The following is a 19,621-nucleotide window of genomic DNA, read 5'->3' as shown; positions in this document are numbered from 1 at the left end:
AAAAAACTAAAAAACTCTTTTCTGAAAGAAGAAAGCTGCCCGGGGTTCTCTTCGGTAGGTAAACGATATGCAGACGACAGATTGCATCGTCCGCTTGCTGCGCCCATAGGGAGATGGCACCACGATGTGTTACAATATATTTTAATGATAGCCTTGGGGGTGCGGTCTTTCCTGAATTTTCAAAATGCTAATGAGCCTTTTGAATCGATTGTCGCAAAGTCATTGATTGCTTCAGTTAGTCTCACCTCTCACAGGAAGAAAGCTTCCCGTTCTTCAGGCGTGCGCTAAACACATTTCTGTCATGCGACGTTAAAAGTGAAAACAAGCAGAAAATATCAGTCACTGCCAAACCTTTGGAAGTTACGGCGTTTATCAATAAGCATTGAACCAATGCTTTCGTCAGCTCTGAAGCACGTGCGAATTCACTGGTCCAACGAAGTGGATTAATTGTCTCCAAACTGTTTGTTAACCCGCCAGCTTATGGCCCCCTCCATACTTATCACAGCACCGAACACGCAGTTTCATCCTTCTTATGTCGTGCTAAAAATATATGTAGCCACCTAGAGAAATAAAGTCTATAATTCTGCGCCTGAACTCCCTCGATGACAGCGGAGTGCATCGCATGGTTATGCAGATTTATGCAATAGGCCAATTTTACGTCATTCTAAGTTTTACGGCGGTTCAAATTAACCATATATTTTTCCTTTTAATTAAAAGAGCCTTTGTAGATTTTCAACAGGCTGGGTAAACACATGGAGCAATGTTGGTCGAAGCGCGAAGAGGGTGGGACGGGGAGAGCGAGGACGGGGCTTTTGGCACGCGGAGGACACGAGACGGGGTAATGGAACGCGGGGTTTTCGAAACGTGTAGGGCTAATGACGTAAGACTTTAGAGACTAGCATACTGCATATGGGACAGGCGTGCTACACCCTTCGAGATAGTCGAGCTAAGGAAGTCACTCACGCTGAAGACGCCAGTCAGAATCATGTTGATTCCTGGGTATTCCAGGGCCTGAATTCGTAGGGCAACCTGCAAGCAAGTAAAACTGACGGATATGCAAGATTTACACATTGATGGGTTAAGAGTCCAGGTCGTCCCAGGACTAAGAGAAAAAATGCTCGTCAATACACAAAGGATTCGGGCTCAGAGGTACACACCAAGACATGGTACACTTGTGAGAAAATAAATAACTGTGTTCTAGTGGCTAGAGAGCTAAAATGCCTCAGGGTGTTACTGCAACACTTTTAAGCCGCGGTCACACCTGCTACTGCTTCACACAAAAGACAAACCGCAGACACTGTCCACTGTCTGCGGCGGGCTTCTTCTTTGTATGGCGGTCTCGCTCTATTGGTCATGCAAAAACTTTCTTTGGGCATTTTCGAAGGGTATACATGTACAAAGCAAACATGCACACCCTTGAAGCGTGTCCACATATTCGCGACTCCAGCAAAACGGACGTCGCCAAGCGGGAAAACCGGGAACCAGCCGGTCCAGGTCGCTCCGCGCCCCTCCGCGTCTCTGGTGCCTTTCGCGGACACGTGTTGTCGGCGCGGTGGCGAACAATGTAATTTGACGAAGGTCCGAATATTTCTTAAGTTTGCCCGAGTGATCATTAGTGTGGTGAAGCCTCAGTAAATTGTTTTCTTCTATTACGTGTTTGAAAGCCCGTTTACTCCACAGCACAAGGTCGTATGCTTTCGATTTCTTGGATGGAGAGGAATCACGGAAAAACTTTTTGATTTCTTGTCTGTCTCGAATCACATTCAAAGTGACGACTGCTTGGTAACTGATACTGGACGGAACACCAATGTTGCAGTCAAGTGAATGGGAAGGTTCGATAGCTGCTTTTCTTGAGTTTGATTGTGTTCGGTATAGCTTCAAGTTTGAGCCACCCACGCCGGCCGGTGCGTTGGCTATTCATCTTGGCTGCTTTTTGCCGAAAAAGCCTCTGGACCACACTGAAGGAGTTGGGCTGATTTCGTAATTACTTGATTCAGGAAAACTTGCTCGCTGCAAATGCTGAATGAGGGAAATTATCTGTTTTCAAAAGGTGGGAGACAAGTCTCGCAACGTTAGATGCTGTCACGGCATTTTGACCTATCGCGCCTCCAATATTTATATTACCAGGACATCGAAGCCAGCAGCAATATACGTCTACATTGATCAGGTTGACCGGCCACAAAAAAATACTAATTTTCTCCGTTCAGGATTCGAAGCAAAGTTCAATGTAGAGAGGTTCTGCGTGGATCTTCAATGAAGACCCTCTTCAGTTTGTCTTTGGCTAAATTTAAGTAGTATGTCTTCGTCTGTCAAATATACTTTTATTCAGCAGCTCACCTAATAGCTAGTCGACTAAGCTCATATTTCAACCCGAAGGATATACTAATATCGGTTTAGTGGGACCATAGTACGTAATATAATACATAACCCGCTCGTCAAAATGACATCTCGATTGCTACTAAAACCTGAATTGAAATACGAGTATCAGCTGCTAAGTGGGGCGCCGGCGGGTTAACATGGTCCTTTCATTTCATTTATTGAACCTTAAGGGCCCGTGAGGGCATTACATAAGGGGGGGATCATTCATATTATACATTGGAAAAACAGACAAAAAATAATACATTCAGGAAAAGGTTGGTAAACAGTTAACAACATAAAAAGTGCGATTGAAGACTTGATTTAAAGGCGTTTGGTTCTACGATGGTGACGATGGAGGATGGGAGGCTGTTCCAGTCTTTGATAGCTTGTGGGAGAAAAGATCGGTTGAAAGCGTTTGTTGAGCCAGAGATCCTTTTGATGGTACAGTCATTGTTGAGGCGAGATGATGTTCGATCGGGAGGTGATAATAATGCTGTTTTAAGTTCAAGACAGTCATAATAAATTTTGTGAAGGAGGCAGAGCTGAGAGATGTTCCTACGAAGCTGCAAAGAAGAAAGGTTGAGTTGACTTTTTAGGGAAGAGACACTGATGGAGTTATCGTACGTGGAGAGGATGAAACGAGTGGCCCTGTTTTGAATTGCTTCCAGATGATTGATAAGGTAGCCTTGATGGGGGTTCCAGATGGAGGCAGCATATTCTAATTTAGGTCGGATAAGTGTGTCGTAGGCCAGTTTGCGGACAGTTGGTGGAGCAGGTCGAAGGTTACGTCGGAGTACTCCCAGGGTCCTGGAGGTGTCTGCGGAGATGGCTTCAATGTGAGTATTCCATGAAAGGTCTGATGTTAATTTTACACCAAGATATTTGTACGAAGGAACGGTCTCAATTAAATCGGAGCCCAAGTAATATTGGTAGGACAAAACAGTTTTTTTTCTAGTGAAACAGATTAGTTTACATTTAGATTTGTTTAATGGCATCAGCCACTCTTCGCACCATTTATTAATTTTTACTAAATCATCTTGAAGTTGAATGTTGTCATGCAAACTTGTTACTTTGTTATATACGACACAGTCATCTGCAAACAGGCGAATATTAGATAAAATGGTGGCCGGAAGGTCATTTATGAATATTAAAAAAAGTAGGGGACCCAGTACGGACCCTTGAGGAACACCAGATGAAACGTTTGTTAGGGCAGACTCATGGTAATTAGTAACTGTGTATTGCACGCGGTAAGAAAGAAAGTCACGTATCCATGAGAAGATTAGCGGGTCAAGACGTAGTGAAGCCAGTTTGGATAGTAGTCGTTGATGGGGAACATGATCAAAAGCTTTCGAAAAATCCAGAAAGATGGCGTCAGTCTGAGCCCGACACTCGAGATTAGTATGTAGGTCATGGATGAAGTCGCAAAGCTGCGTCTCACAGGAGAATCCCTTTCTAAATCCATGCTGCTTTTTGAAAAAATTTATTAGTTGTTAGGTGACTCATAATTTGCGAATATAGTATATGCTCAAGAAGTTTAGATGCGATTGAAGTTAAAGATATAGGACGATAGTTTGAAACCAAACAGCGACTTCCCAGTTTGAAAACTGGGACGATCCTGCCAACCTTCCAGTCAGAAGGGAGGGAGCTTTCAGATAGTGACTGGTCAAATATTAATTTTAAGAACTCACTTGAGATACTGGTAGTATTTTTTAGAATTTTGGAATTGATGTTGTCGGAACCGGCGGACGATGAGAGTTTTAATTTGGCAATGAGGTCTTGAATACCGGCTGCGCTTACACTGATTGGAGGCATGGTTTCGTAAGGTTGCTCGGGGAGGCTGGGAACAGTGTTCAAACACTCGTTAGTAAAAATGGAAGAAAAATATTCGTTAAACACTGTAGCAATGTCTCTCTCTGGAATGGGATCGCCGTTGTCGGTACGTAGTTGGATGGCAGAGTTGTTGTTCTTCGGTGAAACCAGATTCCAAAACTTTCTCGGGTTACTCCTCAAAATGGACAGTAAGTCATTAAAAAAGAATTTATTCTTGGCTTGTTTTATGCTCCTTGTGTAGTTTTTTAATGCAGAATTGTAGACATCCCAAGACTGGGTGGTATCTAACCGTTTGGCCTTTGCAAAAAGTCTTTTTTTCTTGTTTCGCAAAGAAAGCAAGGTTTTTGTAAACCATGGATTACCTAAATCGGTGCGTACACGAACTGTAGGAACAAACATTTTTACTAGATGATTCATTTTAGTTTTAAATAATGTCCAGTTTTCTTCTACAGATCTAAGAGGAAAATGAACGACGTAATTGTCAAAGAAGATTGCCAACTCGCGGTTTATCGAGATATAATCAGCTTTGTTATAATCGTGAATAGTTTTGGAAATGGGATGCTTGGTGAGAGTGGGGAGTGATAAATCAACATGCAGCAGCCTGTGATCACTGAGCCCGTCACAGTACTGGATACACTTGACAAGATCCGGTGACGTAGTTAGTATTAAATCGAGAATATTTCCCAAACGAGTTGGTTTATCAACAAGCTGTGTAAGGTTCAGAGTAAGACACATGTCTAGAAAGTGTGCGGATGTGGCCGAACCTACGGATGAAAGGTTTGACCAATCGATTTGTGGAAAATTAAAATCACCAAATAACAACATATCAGCCTTTGGAAATCGATCTCGTATATCAAGTAAGACAGAGCATAGATCAGTATGAAATGATGAAGCACAATTTGGTGGCCTATAACATACGCCCACAATGACCTTATTTGATGGCGTACAAACACATATGCAAGTAAATTCCAAGTCATGGTTCGCTAAACAGATATCAAAAGAAGATATAAAACTCTTTATTGCGATAAGCACACCGCCGCCCCTCTGGCCATGCCGGTCGTGGCGGAAGACTTTGTAATCTAAGTTTCGCGGAAAAAGCTCCTTATCTTCGATTTCAGGGTTTAACCAAGTTTCTGTCAAAATGACTAAATCTGATGAGCTGTCCTCCAATACACTGTGAAACTCGTCGCGTTTTGGCATGAAGCTGCGAATATTAGTGAAAAGAACAGAAAGGCTTTTGTTTTTATCGCGCAAGGCGGCATAAGGGGATGGCGGTAACGCTTTGTTTTTGCCAGAAGCATGTAGCTATGAAAATTCAACAACTGTTTGAGATTCCGAGTTAAAAATAAAACGCTTGTTGTCCGCATGCAGTTTGTTAAAACGCACTTTAAACGGCACGTTCATACTCCTACCATACTCAAAAAGTTTGGCACGGGCAACTCGCACAGACGCAGAAAAATCTTCGCGTACAGCGTAATGGGTGCCTTTCAGTTTGAACCCACAGGCCAGGATGCTCTCTTTGTCTTTAAATCGGGCAAACTTGACTATTATTGGCCTAGCTTTCTGGGGCTCGAATTTCCCTAGGCGGTGCGATCTTTCTAAATTTGCGGGATCCAGCTGGATTCCCAGCTTGCTCGAACAAAACTCGATAATTTTTTGTTCCGACTGCCCCCATGTTTCGGTGCTGTTATCTGGGCAGCCAAAGAACAACAGATTTGACCTCCGAAGCCTATTTTCGTTGTCATCGCACTGCTTCTGAATATTCGCTAGGTCAACAGGAAGATTTTCATCATGGGGGGTTAGAGATGCAGAGTTCCTATCAGCCAACCTCGTTTCAACAGCACTCATCCTTGAAAACAATTGTTGGACAGATATCTCGGTAGCCTTTTGTCCGCTCTCCAATGACGAGACTGTTGCCAGCAAATTTGTCTGAGCAGCCTCGATTCTCTGGACAGCTGCAAGAATACTTGTGATTTGCTCACTATCGGTTAGTGGTCCTGGGTTTGCCTCCACGTCTCCGGACATTAACAAAAGGAGCCGAGAAACATAAAAAATGTACGAGTACTGCAAACAGTAAAAACACAGCCACTTTCGCCAGAAAAGGTCGTTGGGGCACGACATCGCAATAAAATTCGGATTTCTACTTCGAGAACAAACTGCATTCGGAAGGTAACCAACCTGAAGAAGGGAGAGGTTTTGCATCGCTGTTTGTCTGGCGACGCCGTGCCCCAACTGGCCATCCATCCCGGTCGGCTTATGTAGCCACCCGTCGGGGTAGGAACCATGTGATGTTACAGTGCTTGAGTGTTGCCAGATGCTGATGTTGAACGCCTCCTGGTGGATCCAAGTTGGTGGCGAAAACGCTCGAGGAAATGCCGTGACACTCTCGATGACAACAGATGACGTGTCCCAAGCCAGGAGATGACGATGCAGCAGATTTCCTGGCGGGATCGCAGAAAGGGCCGCAGTCACCAACACCTGAAGAAGGGAGAGGTTTTGCATCGCTGTTTGTCTGGCGACGCCGTGCCCCAACTGGCCATCCATCCCGGTCGGCTTATGTAGCCACCCGTCGGGGTAGGAACCATGTGATGTTACAGTGCTTGAGTGTTGCCAGATGCTGATGTTGAACGCCTCCTGGTGGATCCAAGTTGGTGGCGAAAACGCTCGAGGAAATGCCGTGACACTCTCGATGACAACAGATGACGTGTCCCAAGCCAGGAGATGACGATGCAGCAGATTTCCTGGCGGGATCGCAGAAAGGGCCGCAGTCACCAACACCTGAAGAAGGGAGAGGTTTTGCATCGCTGTTTGTCTGGCGACGCCGTGCCCCAACTGGCCATCCATCCCGGTCGGCTTATGTAGCCACCCGTCGGGGTAGGAACCATGTGATGTTACAGTGCTTGAGTGTTGCCAGATGCTGATGTTGAACGCCTCCTGGTGGATCCAAGTTGGTGGCGAAAACGCTCGAGGAAATGCCGTGACACTCTCGATGACAACAGATGACGTGTCCCAAGCCAGGAGATGACGATGCAGCAGATTTCCTGGCGGGATCGCAGAAAGGGCCGCAGTCACCAACACCTGAAGAAGGGAGAGGTTTTGCATCGCTGTTTGTCTGGCGACGCCGTGCCCCAACTGGCCATCCATCCCGGTCGGCTTATGTAGCCACCCGTCGGGGTAGGAACCATGTGATGTTACAGTGCTTGAGTGTTGCCAGATGCTGATGTTGAACGCCTCCTGGTGGATCCAAGTTGGTGGCGAAAACGCTCGAGGAAATGCCGTGACACTCTCGATGACAACAGATGACGTGTCCCAAGCCAGGAGATGACGATGCAGCAGATTTCCTGGCGGGATCGCAGAAAGGGCCGCAGTCACCAACACCTGAAGAAGGGAGAGGTTTTGCATCGCTGTTTGTCTGGCGACGCCGTGTCCTTAGCTCAAGAAGCGGTTGCTTAATTTTCGCAATTTTCCTGCAGCCTGTGTTCATGGCCGAGCAGACGACTGGAGCTGTTTCGTAAACGCGGATACGCACAAAAGCTCGATTCCGCGGACAGATAAGTCGCATGGTCGAGGCATGCGAGTTAGCTGAAAAGTTACTCACTGTGGAACAATTCTATAGTAATCGCCGCTTTCTTTAGATGATCAAAACTGATTAGTATATTACCGTCTCTCCGGAGCCCATAGTTTCGGTTTTGAACGAAACCTCCGAAACGAAAGTTTGACACGAAAAGAACAAAAACAAAACACCGGCAAAACAAAACTATGCTTTGCAAGTTTATCTGCACCGGCTACTACTTCACCGTTTCAGTTCAAATACCTATAAAATTGGGCGTTAAACAAAAGAAGATCTGTTAAATTGAACAGGCCACCTGTTCAGGCGGCCCGGCCGAGCCGCCGCGACCTGGACTCAGCCGCCATGTTTGTTTGGTGGTGGCGCCCCCTATAGGTCGCTGGAGTCGCGAATAATGTTGTCTTAAGATGGCAATTTGGGCCAATGTAAGATAGACGCCGAAAAAAACAAGGACAAGAAGAGACGTAAGCACTGGCGCACTCGCAACTAACATTTATTGAAAAAAAGTAAAAACCGTTTACAACTCCCTGTAACGCCGAATCAGAGCGCAGCTCTTGAGGAGGAGAGTAGGAGGGAAGGGTACTGAGGAAAAGGTATGCCCCTCCTCCTCCTACTCCTCCCCCCTCATTCTTCAATCTCCTCCGGGGGATCACCTGACCTCGGGGGGAGGGTGTCATGTGACCTCGAAAAGAGGGGGGGGGGGGGACACGTGACCTCGAAAGGAGGGGGGGAGGGGTACGTGACCTCGGGGAGGGGGAATCACGTGACCTCGGGGAGGGGGGAATCACGTGACCTCGGGGAGGGGGGTCACGTGACCTCGGCGGGAGCGGGGTCACGTGACCTCGGGGGAGGGGGTAACGTTAGGGTGCCTACATGTTTCCGCTCCGCTTTAGGGTGGCGCCAACTTCTTGTTACCCTTTCCCAGATCCTCTCCCACCGCCATTTTGACCTACTTCTTATTTGGCTAAACGTACACAACGTTGAGTCTTCGTAGTTTTGACACACCGGCAACACTGTGAGGCCCCTTCCGTTTCCGTTCATAAGAGGAGTCGGACGAGTCGGAGGCTCAGCGGGGTGGCGGTCGTCGTGGCTGTCGCTCTCTTTATTCGGGTGTTTCATACTTTGAAGTTGCGAGCAGGAAGTATGCGTTGCGCTTATCGAAACGTGAGTCCCCTCGACTAAATGGAACGCAACAGACCGGCATCGCACGCCGAAACCTCGCCGTCGGAACGAGAGCGGTGGGCGCTCCCTAGCCCTAACGAGGATTAGCGGAGTAGCGCGAGCGCACGACTGGCGAGTGTGACAAAATGGTCGACGAAACAGCGGAGGTTGCCATGGTAACGAGGTAGGCAACACTGGTTTGTCGGCAACAGGTTTCACAAACGTTGTCGCCACCCTAAACAGCGGAGCGGCGGAAACATGTAGGCACCCTAGGTAACGTGACTGTGGAGGGAGGGGTCACGTGACCTCGGGGGAAGGGGGGGTGTCACGTGACCCCGTGGTTACGCCGATGGCGACGCCACTCAAGCCGGAAACGGGCTTCTAAGAGCTGCGCTCTAAAAAAAACGAATGCTATATAGTTGGGACAGAAAAACCTTCGTCACGACACCATGGCTTCGTGGGTTCAGTGGTTTTTGCTGGCGGAGCACACATCTGTTGCATTAAGTTGCTGAAAAGCTACTAAGCCTATTTTCGGGGGCAGCTTTTTGTAGTATTTCAGAAGCGAAAAAAATTGGGTTGTGTGTGTGTTTATACAGCCTAGAACTTGATCTGCCTCACAGGGGCGACGAGTCTCCCAGCTGTAGATGAGAAATTTAGCCAGTGCGGTACAGCCGCTAGCCTGGGGTCTTTAACGTGCATCACGCAATAGTGATACACGACCGCACGGCGGTACGATGCTCATCCAGATCGAAACGGGCAGGGGTGGGGCTTGAGCCCAGGATCCCTGGGTTCTGCAGCGCGAGCTTTCGCTCCACGTGCTCCGAGCTGGTGTGCGCTAGACCACTCGGCCACCGATCCCCCCTTTCAGAAGCGAAGAGTGCCTGTGCACAGCCTTGATCGACTCTCGAGGTGCACCAGCTAACGCGCGGATGCCTGTCGGAAAGCTATCGATACTGCAATGAGTAGCGTGAAAACAAAGTGTGATCACGTAATCATAACGAGTGACGACGACGACGTCAAGACAGTGTTACACGGAACGATGTTTCAGGGAACAACGTTCCCGGAACGCGTTCCTTTTAGAAGGAATGAAGGGACGCCGCCGCTCTGTCTGGGTCAGTGGAACCGGAACGGGAACTCTTTGCGCCTTCGAGGAAACAGCGCGGTGCTCCTTTCTTACGTTTTTTTTTTTTTTTTTTTTTTTTTTTTATATATCTGCAATTTTGCCCAAATTTGGTAGACACTTTTTTTTTTTTTTTTATTACCAGCTATTAAGATTTTCGATTTGAAGAAATGGGGAAGTGTCCGAGAGGTAGTGGAAAACAAAGAACTGGAAGAAATGTGATCTTGACGACACGACACGCCGAGTTCGATGCGGATAGTCTCACTCTTTCGTTCCATTTCATCTAGGAATTATGTTAATCAAATATGCAAATGTAACGTTAATGCAACGACTCGTTCTAATCTTAGAAAAGTGACGGGAACGCGTTCCTTTTGAGCCGCTGGAAATGTAACAGAAACTTGTACTGTCAGGTTGAAATGAAAGGCGATCACCGGAGCGCGTGCCGCTCCGTACATCCTGCGCCGCCTGTCAGCGATCGGGGGAACCCTCGGTGCAAGCGCTGTTCAAGTTGAGTGTGCGAGGCTGCGTGTCCTACTGTTAGGTGCCGAGCACGGCGGCCCCGGCGGGGCGTCCGAATGTCGGCTCCTCGCTACCGCTCGCTCGGGGAGCGCGCGGCGATGGCAGCCAGGAGCTTGAACTCCAGCGGCGACGGCTTAGAGCACCCTCAGCGGCGCCGCGGAGAAGCACAGGTGCGCCAGCCGGGAGCTGAGCACCTAACAGTAGGACACGCAGCCTCGCACACTCAACTTGAACAGCGCATGCACCGAGGGTTCCCCCGATCGCTGACAGGCGGCGCAGGATGTACGGAGCGGCACGCGCTCCGGTGATCGCCTTTCATTTCAACCTGACAGTACATAGATTAACAATGAACGAGGAAGGAGCTTTTGTTCTTGATTTTGAAGAACGCGTATGTGTGTGAAGTGTATCAACGTCGAAGTGCACGCCAGCGCGCGCGTTTCACATAGTTATGATGGCGTAGAATGCGATTGCTTCACAGTCTGTCCCCAACATATTGAAACTACCCTGATGTTGACTTGACACAGAAATAATAAAACAAACTCGGGGCAGGAGACAAACTCGGAGTTTGTCTCTTGCCCCGAGTTTGTTGGATGCTTTCTGTGCCCAGTCGACTTTACCAACACGCTCAACAGTTAATTTATCTAGCGTTCTTACCTAGGTAACTCTTTCGCTATTTTGGGTCTTGTTCAAAACACAAGAACCAGCGAAATCTTTTCTCACTTTGGTGGTTACAAACAGGTATACGAAACACAATCTCATATCGCGAGCTCGAAAACGAAATTCGCGGTTTCGAAACTATGATGTGAGAGCAAAATAAATTGACTATTCTTTGCGGTGCACGTTAATGAAAAAAAAAAGGAAAACTAAATTGAGAGAATGACAATGCTTTGATATCGCGAACTAAACCTACTAAAGAGATGTTTCTCTCGCCGGTGAAGTACCATAAATATTTTGCAGACGATCTCTATGCGTGTGATCGTTTCCATCAGGCGGGATCCCTACCCTATTGGAAATACCAGTTTAAAGTGGTAGCAGTTTCAAACTGCTACCACTTTGACCAGTTTCATAATGGTTGAATGGTTTGACCAGTTTCATAATGGTTGAACTGGTCAAGGTGGTTCGAACTCGTCACACTGGTTGACTGGTCATGGCGGTTGAACTGGTCATACTAGTTGACTGGTCATGATGATTGAACTGGTCAAAGTGGTTGAACTGGTCACACTGGTGGACTTGTCACGCCGGTTCGACCAAAAAATTTTAATTTGTTCAAGCACTACGCTTCGGAAATCTTTATTATACACAAATGCAGACACAATACGCCTACTACAAGCATCAGCTGAACATACATTGAGCGCATACACATACACAACACATACAAACATCAATACAACGGCACACTAACCCGATCACTATACTTCCGAGCTCTGCGTTTCCGTCTTTTATACTTGTCGTTTTGAACGTACGGAATTTCTCGGTGGCCGCCTAAGCAATAAAAAATATTCCCAGCATGTTGATTTCTTTCCCGAAATCTCATACCTCTAAAGGTAGTTTGAACGGCTCAGGGGATGAATCTCTTAGTAAAAAGTAAACGTTCGATTATGCTGTAATTATTTGAAAGTCAATACATTAAAGTGAGAAAACCAATAAATAAAGTCAGAAAGAGGGGTCAAACTGGTAACCAGTTGGACCAGGTAGGCCAATCTGGTAACCAGATTGGTCAATCTGGTTCCCAGTTGGACCAGTTTGGCCAATCTGGTGACCAGTTCGGCATCTGGTGACCAACTCGGCCAATCTGCTGACCGGTTCTGCCAATCTGGTGACCAGTTCGGCCAATTTGGTGACCAGTTCGGCCAATCCGGTGACCAGTTCGGCCAATCTGGTGACCAGTTAGGCCAATATGGTGACCAGTCAGGCCAATCTGGTGACCAGTTAGATCAACATGGTTACCAGTTAGACCAGTCTGGCTACCAGTTGCACCAGTTTGATTTTCTGTTAGACCAGTCTGACCAGTACAAATACCAGTCTGACCAGTCCAAATACCAGTCTGACCAGTTAGATTTTCAAACTGGTCTTGCCAATAGGGTATCGCGCAGAAATACGATTCGTTTTTATGCACCTGTTTAGTTTGTGTTATACCTGCCATGCTCATAATAGATACGAGATCAAAATCGTTTCTATTGTGGGATTCACTCAAGCTGTTAAAGACGACGTACGTCTGTCATTCCGCATTCGTCATTCCGCATTCGTCGTCTGCTGCAGGCACCTCAAGACGTCTCGAGGACCGGAAGTTGTCGTCGCAAGTACGTCATAAGTAACGTATTCTCGGAAAGCTTCGATCAAAGTAGGTGTGAGACCCAGGCTTTCAAATAATAATAATAAACACATTATCGTAGTGCACAGAAAACATTTCAAGAAGTGTTTCATAAAAATCATGCCTCAGAATTTTTTTAACACCAAACAAGGAGAGAGAACTTACAGAAGCCCCATAGAGCAGCAGGTACGTTATTGGGTCATCCGGGACTGGGCTTATAAAAATTGTATTGAGCAAATCAGCTTCGGCCACGATTATAGTCTGCATGGTAACACCTATAAATGAAAAACAAAGAAAGTATTTTTAAAATTAAACAGTGATTTCACAGTTTAGTGGTAATGCTTTTAGTCATAGTCACCGTCAACCACTAAGTTCCCCCCTCATATATATTATAAATATACAGGGTGTTTCACGAAAGGTGGAAAAATTCGATATTGCGAAAACTACGTTTTGCCACAAAAATGACTTGTGTCGTTTCGCTCCTGGGCCATGGGCCTAATTGGAAAAATAATTAAAGTCGGAGATAATTAAGTTGTTAATTATTTTTGCGTAATTATCTTTTTAATATTGTGTAAGGGCATGGTTTCAATGAGAAAATTTCTCAGCATCATCAAAAACACTAAATCAACAAATTGCAGAATGATAGAAGGCACGTGAAGCATTTTACGGCTTTCTGAAAAACCGCACAAATTCGACGGGTTTTTAAGTTTTGGTTTGCTCTCGGGGCGCATCTCGGCCCCGACGGCACCGCGCCCCGTGGAGGAATAGTGCAACCAACTTCTGCTGCGTCGCGCGATGACAGCGCAGCAGTGGTTGGTTGCACTATTGGGATACATTCCCTTGTGCCCCTGAACCGAAAGAAACAAAAATTCTGGGGAACTTAAGAAACAAGAGCTCGAGAGAATTGTATGAGTCATTCAACATCAGAATGCAAGGTGGCGAGAGATGCATGAGCGCGCCGAGAGTTTATTTAACATAATTTAAAGTCCTACTTGTAAAGCCCGAATTGGTCTACAAATGGTTTGCGCTGTTTCAATAAACAGTCAGTTGAAAGTAGCACTTGGTGCTGTGACTCTCGCTCTCTGACATGTCTTCTGGCGTTTTGTCAAAAGGAACGATGCACCAACCAGCCTATTTCTCACTATTGACGCGTCGCATAGCAGCGCGGGACGCATCGCATATCGGATCGGGCAGCGTGAAACACAACAAGCGGGCCACAGCAGATAGCGGAGGGGGCACATATGGACAGAGAAGCATGTCGTAAAGGGCGACTTCCAATATTTGAAGTCATTTCAATGGATTTCCGTTGCGCGGTTTGTTCCTGCGATGTCCACGTGAAGCTCGCGAATGGATTAAACCGCGTTGTTCACAAACCAAACAATACTCACTCGAATATTTATCCTTGGGCCAGCGATCACGTCTGTGTTTCCAAGCTAAAAAGAAAGCAATATAAATTAGGTTTTGTTTTACTGGCTGCTTTTGAAGGCTCTCCACACTTCATATCAAGCATTCTTCAGTGTGTAATGGGAGGCACGGACACGACTGCATTAACACAGTGTGCTTCTGAGCGCTTTAGGGACGTAGAAAAACAAATAGTTTCCATAGACTAATCAAGCAGCGCATGGAAAATAATAAATGTGTCTTTAGGTGGTGAATTTATTATAGTAAAATTTTAGGACTGTGGGTCTAAAGAAAGGAAAGTTAAGCCCGATCAAACCTGTTTCTTTTTATGAACAGAGAGGGAAACGGCAACAATCATCTATCTGGTTGGCGCTGATCCTCGCAGATAGTGTACCACACACGATCGAATCTATTGGATCTGCTTTCGGACCTTCATTTCAAAGAAGTTTTCACGTTTTGCTCTATATTGTGGTGCCATCTCTGAGTAGCATACGTCAACCAGACAGTTTTTGACCATTTTCCCCAGTGCGTAGAAAAAAACAAACAAAAAAAAAAAACACGTTTGTTTACGCTTTTAGGTTGCTTAGGCTAGCAAGCCGTCTGTTCTTTGAGACTGCGTGCGCTACTGAGCTTCAATACCTGGTTGACATTGGCGCTGAAGTCCGCGTCATTCCACCAACAAAAGAAGATGGACGGTGTCGAAACGAAATACCTCCGTTACGAGCTGTCAACGGCTCCTCCATCAAGATATATATTGACTGCGATCGATTACACTCGACCTGGGTTCGCGTAGGACGTTCCGCTGAGTATTCATTGTAGCAGATGTTTAAAAAGTCATCCTAGGAGGTTATTTCGGCGTCCTCATTGATCCCAGGCGCAACGTACTTTTGGACACGGGAACGCACCGATACGTTCACGGTATGATGCCCAAGACGGAGTCCCTCAGCCTCTCCACATCAACACAAAGTTTTTGAGGCTCCCTTGAAATCTCTCCTAGGCGAGTTCCCTCAGCTACTTCGACCATACGATGCGACGGAACCAATTAAATACATTACTACGCACCATATTGAAGCAACCCGCCCACCGGTCTTCACAAGATCCCGACGCTTCGCTCTTAAAGGAGCGGTGCAACGATATTCAATTGGAATGTTTTTCACTTTACACGAGCTTATTGACACACCTGGGACTCAAGGATACTCACACGCAACGCCACTGTCCAAGAAACTCCTTTGTTGCCGTGTGATTTCAAGGACAAAATCGATCATTTTCATTCAATCTCTCCTTTGCAAAATTTGATGACGTAACGTGGGTATCGCAGTACACCCCATATTACGATATTTGAATGCGGTTCATAGATTGGACCCGAGCATTGCGTGGGCACTCGATTTGGGCTCGTGATAATTACTAGCTCGAGAAGCATTCGGGTAGTGCCCGGTGTCCAATCGCTGCAACGACGACAATAGCCGAGCCATAACAATGTCTGGAACTCAGCGCGTGTCCTGTGGTTTGCCAACCCCAGTGCGTGGCTATGATCAACATTAGCGGCATTTAATCGGCCCCAGATCACGTGGCCGCTTGTTCTGGCTGCGAGTTGAGGGGGTGAACGGTGTTCGTTTTTCTTTAGTTTTTTTCCGGAACTTCTATTGCTTGCGGTGAAAAACGAACGGGTATTTCATAGGTCATTAACGTCAGGGATCCGTTTTAAGCGGTATTTGCGCAAAGTACAAAAATTGTTGCATCGCCCCTTTAAACGACTCAAAATTGCACGAGAGGAGGCCGAGCTCATGATCGAACTTGGCATTGTGTGTCCCGCAACAGGTGCTGGGTCATGCGCATTACAGATGATGCCAAAAAACAAATCTGGCGACTGGCGGCCATGTGGGAACAACAGAGCTCTAAACAATGCCACAGTACAAGGCCGGTATTCAAAACTTCGTAGGTGCCTTGCAGGGATCTAGAGTTTTCACGAAAGTCGCTATGGTGAAAGCTTACCACCATATTCGTGTCAAACCCTGCGGCGTACCGCAAACTGCTATCATCACGCCTTTCAGCATGTTCGCATATACCAGAATGCCTTTCGGCCTACGAAATCGAGCACAAACATTTCAGAGGCTCATGGACATGGTACATCGTAAATTGTCTTTGTGTTTTGCGCATTTGGACGATATTCTTGTTTTCCGCACTGATCAAAAAGAGCACCTTCATCACCTCTCCCAAATTTTATTTTGTCTCAGCGAGTACGGAATTGTTATCTACCCGACGAAATGTGGGCTTGGCGTCTCAGAGGACGGGGTTTCCAATAAACTCAAAGAGTACCTCGGGCTCGTAAGGCTTTATTGTCGTTTTATTCTGAATTGCATAGCCATGATTCAGCCAGTCGATCAAGTTCACGCAGGATGCAAGCGCAAGAACGAACAACTCACTTAAACCGAACCAGACATTGCAGCATTTGCGGTCATCAAAAAGGCACTCTCCAGAGTAACGATGTTAATTCACCCGCAATGCGACGCACTAATGTCTATTTTGGTTGACTCATCCAACACTGCAGCATGCGCAGTTCTACAAGAGTTCAAAGACGGCCGATGGCGACCAGTGTCGTTCTTCTCAAAAACGTTTTTGCTGGTAGACACAGTATACCTTCGGTAAAAAGCTACTTGGACTCTATAGACGATTGGAAGCGTGGAGACTGGCCGCCGCCATGTCTCTGCTAATGCAGTCAAGCCCGTGCATATGGAAGCTTGCCAAAGCTACGCTCACGAGCACGCTGCACGTGCTTGCATAGCTGGGGCACCAGTCGCGGCACCATGCCTGCAATTGTAGCTTGCCGTAAAACACTTCCGCTATTTCCTGGAAAGTAGAAAACTTTGTATTTAAACCAATCACAAGGCTTTGGCGTACGAGTTTCAATTTAACAACTTCAATCATACCTCGAGAAGGATCCTTCATATGTCCTTCGGATCTGAATTTACAGCAAACATAAAATTCGTGTCGGGGAAAGACAAACCCGTCGCCGACGAGTTCTTTCGAGTACGCATCAACGAGATCACTTCTATTCGACCAGTGCTAGACTTCGCAGTTCTCGCTCGAGCTCAACAGACGGACAACGAGTTAAGTCGACTGCGCACATCTCAAACATCACTAACCTTTGAAGATGTCAACATTCTTGGCAGTAACACAACGATCGTTTGCGGCGTCTCTATGGGCACACCGCGACCATATGTCCCCCTGAAATTTGGACACACTCTGCCACACCCTAGTATACGTGCTATCCGGCGTTTAGTCACATCACGCTTTGTGTGGCCGGGCATCAACGCAGATGTGAGGCGTCGGTGACAATGACAACCAGTGAAAGTTCTTTGACACACAATCACACCTCGCGGCGTTTTTAATCAGCTTGACACTCGCTTCAGCCATGTACATCTGGACATGGTGGGGCCATTACCATCATCGCAGGGTTTCCAGTACATACTGACATGCGCAAACCGGTTAATAAGATAGTCTGAAACAATTTCCATTGTCGGCATGACAGCTGAGCAGGTCGCCAATGCATTCAGCACCACGTGGGTTAGCCGCTTCGGTGTGTCATTTACCATCACTACTGTCCGCGGTCGACACTTAGAATCGTCTCTTCTCAGTCATCTTTTATAATTCCTGGCATAAACCACCTTTACACCATGGCACATCACCCGCAAACCAACATAATGGTTGAAACCTTACATCACCAGCATAGGTAGCCCTGAGAGCACAGTCCACGAATCCATCATCCTGAACTGAAGTACTGCTGTTGGTATTGCTCGGCATACGCTCCGCCTTTAAGATTGACCTGCGCTGCACCCTTACTGACCTGGTCTATGGCACCAACTTGTGGCTCCCCGTTGACTTTATTGAACCACCTACGTAGCCTGCCATCCCCGATGTACTCGATTTCGCCAGCCCTGTGCACTACAGATGGCATTACTGGGACCCTGGCCCACAAGAGCCACACAACCGTCTTCAATATTCGTAGGTTGAGCTTTGGTGGAGTCTACCTACTTCTTCAACCTCCGTACAACGAACCCTACGAAGTCCCACAGAGAGAAGCCAAGCACATGACTCTCCTCATCAACGATCGTACAGACCATGGTATTCATAGATCGACTGAAGCCGGCCTTTCAGGAGTGCCCACGACCCTCGTCATCCTCAAATCTCCTACCTGCACCTTCAAAGAATAAGACAGTTCAAAAGGAAGTTCGTTTCCAAGACCACACAGGATATTTCATAGCTCGTCACCCGCCCTCCTCGCTAAGGAGGGGGGGGGGGGGGGGGCATCTGCAGAGACTGTGCTGAAGAAGAACCAGCAGTTCCTACATCCATGAGATGCTCAAGAGGCACGGCACGAGACATCGTCAGGATCCAAACGGCTCAACTACCCGAGGAACATCCTCCAGTGTAAGTGTCTGTAAATATGTAAATATATTGTATTATTGAGTTTTACGACTCCTCACTCCCGTAAGCAACCAGCAGAGTTATTCACACGAGGGATATGCTTTTTGGAGAGGTATGTGCGTGACGCTAGTGATCGGTGGAATCAGCAGCACTCCCTCCCTGGCTCGAGCATTTGAACAAATGGCGGGGAGCCGAGAGGGATGTCAGTGTTATCAGACGCATTTAGTGGTAGCACTCTAGGCAACAGCGATCGGTGCGCGCTGACGAGTGTAGAAAAGCGTTCATGAAACGGCGATTCGCGATTATGGCGGCAGCGCCGTTGGGTGCGGAAGACGAGAAACTGCTTTCTGCAGGAATTAAGATGATCCTTGAATGGGCAGATGCAACACAAAGGACGTGGAATTAAAAACCAGTTGTGTGAGGAGGAGCTTGAGGACGACATTGATGATATCGAAGACTCCTTCAGGTGCCTCAAACGAGATGCCCGACACCGCAAACCACAAGTCAGGTGATCCCGACACCACCACCGGTATTTCGCTAAGCAAAACCTATAGGTTTCCAGACATGCGTACAAGGTACCTCCAATTTCGAAGATATCCCATGCCAGGACGGGGTAGTGTTTGTGCAGCTAGAACAAAAGCCTCTCCATCCCCCTGCGATGTTAACACCACCACAGCTCCACGCAAAAGCGCGACGTTCTTGTCACGTGATGCGCATCACGGGAATCAAAGGGAGGAATTTCTCTTTCGTGTGAATACCCTTTACTGGGTGAACCCAGGGATACTGGGTTCGGTCCCCACCTCTGCCCGTTTCGATCTGGGTGAGCTTTGTACCGACGTGCGGTCGTGCATCACTACTGCGTGATGCCCATTAAAGACACCAGGCTAGCGGTTGTACTGCACTGGCTAAATTGCTTACCTACATCCGA

At 47.0% G+C, this 19,621-nt stretch overlaps 2 protein-coding genes across 2 annotated transcripts in view; both read right to left on the bottom strand.

Annotated features, from left to right (window-relative positions):
* LOC115318656 overlaps nt 1-19,621 on the bottom strand; it is a 55,059-nt gene that overhangs the window by 22,876 nt on the left and 12,562 nt on the right. The window contains exons 6-8 of the mRNA XM_040207673.1: nt 14,256-14,300; nt 13,033-13,142; nt 964-1,029 (exon numbers count right to left, since the gene is read on the bottom strand). Of these exons, the coding sequence (XP_040063607.1) occupies nt 964-1,029; nt 13,033-13,142; nt 14,256-14,300 (221 nt within the window). The remainder of the gene's footprint in view (nt 1-963; nt 1,030-13,032; nt 13,143-14,255; nt 14,301-19,621) is intronic.
* Nucleotides 4,666-7,554, bottom strand: LOC121046141. Its single transcript, XM_040499993.2, has 2 exons — nt 6,667-7,554; nt 4,666-6,366 (listed from the first exon to the last, which is right to left on the bottom strand). The coding sequence occupies exons 1-2, from the start codon at nt 7,330-7,332 to the stop codon at nt 5,494-5,496; spliced, it is 1,539 nt and encodes a 512-aa protein (XP_040355927.2). The 5' UTR covers nt 7,333-7,554; the 3' UTR covers nt 4,666-5,493.

The sequence above is a fragment of the Ixodes scapularis genome, unplaced genomic scaffold, assembly GCF_016920785.2.
Source record: "Ixodes scapularis isolate PalLabHiFi unplaced genomic scaffold, ASM1692078v2 PGA_scaffold4__175_contigs__length_147842914, whole genome shotgun sequence".
NCBI lineage: Eukaryota > Metazoa > Arthropoda > Arachnida > Ixodida > Ixodidae > Ixodes > Ixodes scapularis.
The sequence above is the reverse complement of the archived record's forward strand: the minus strand, read 5'-3'. Positions and strand labels throughout refer to the sequence as shown.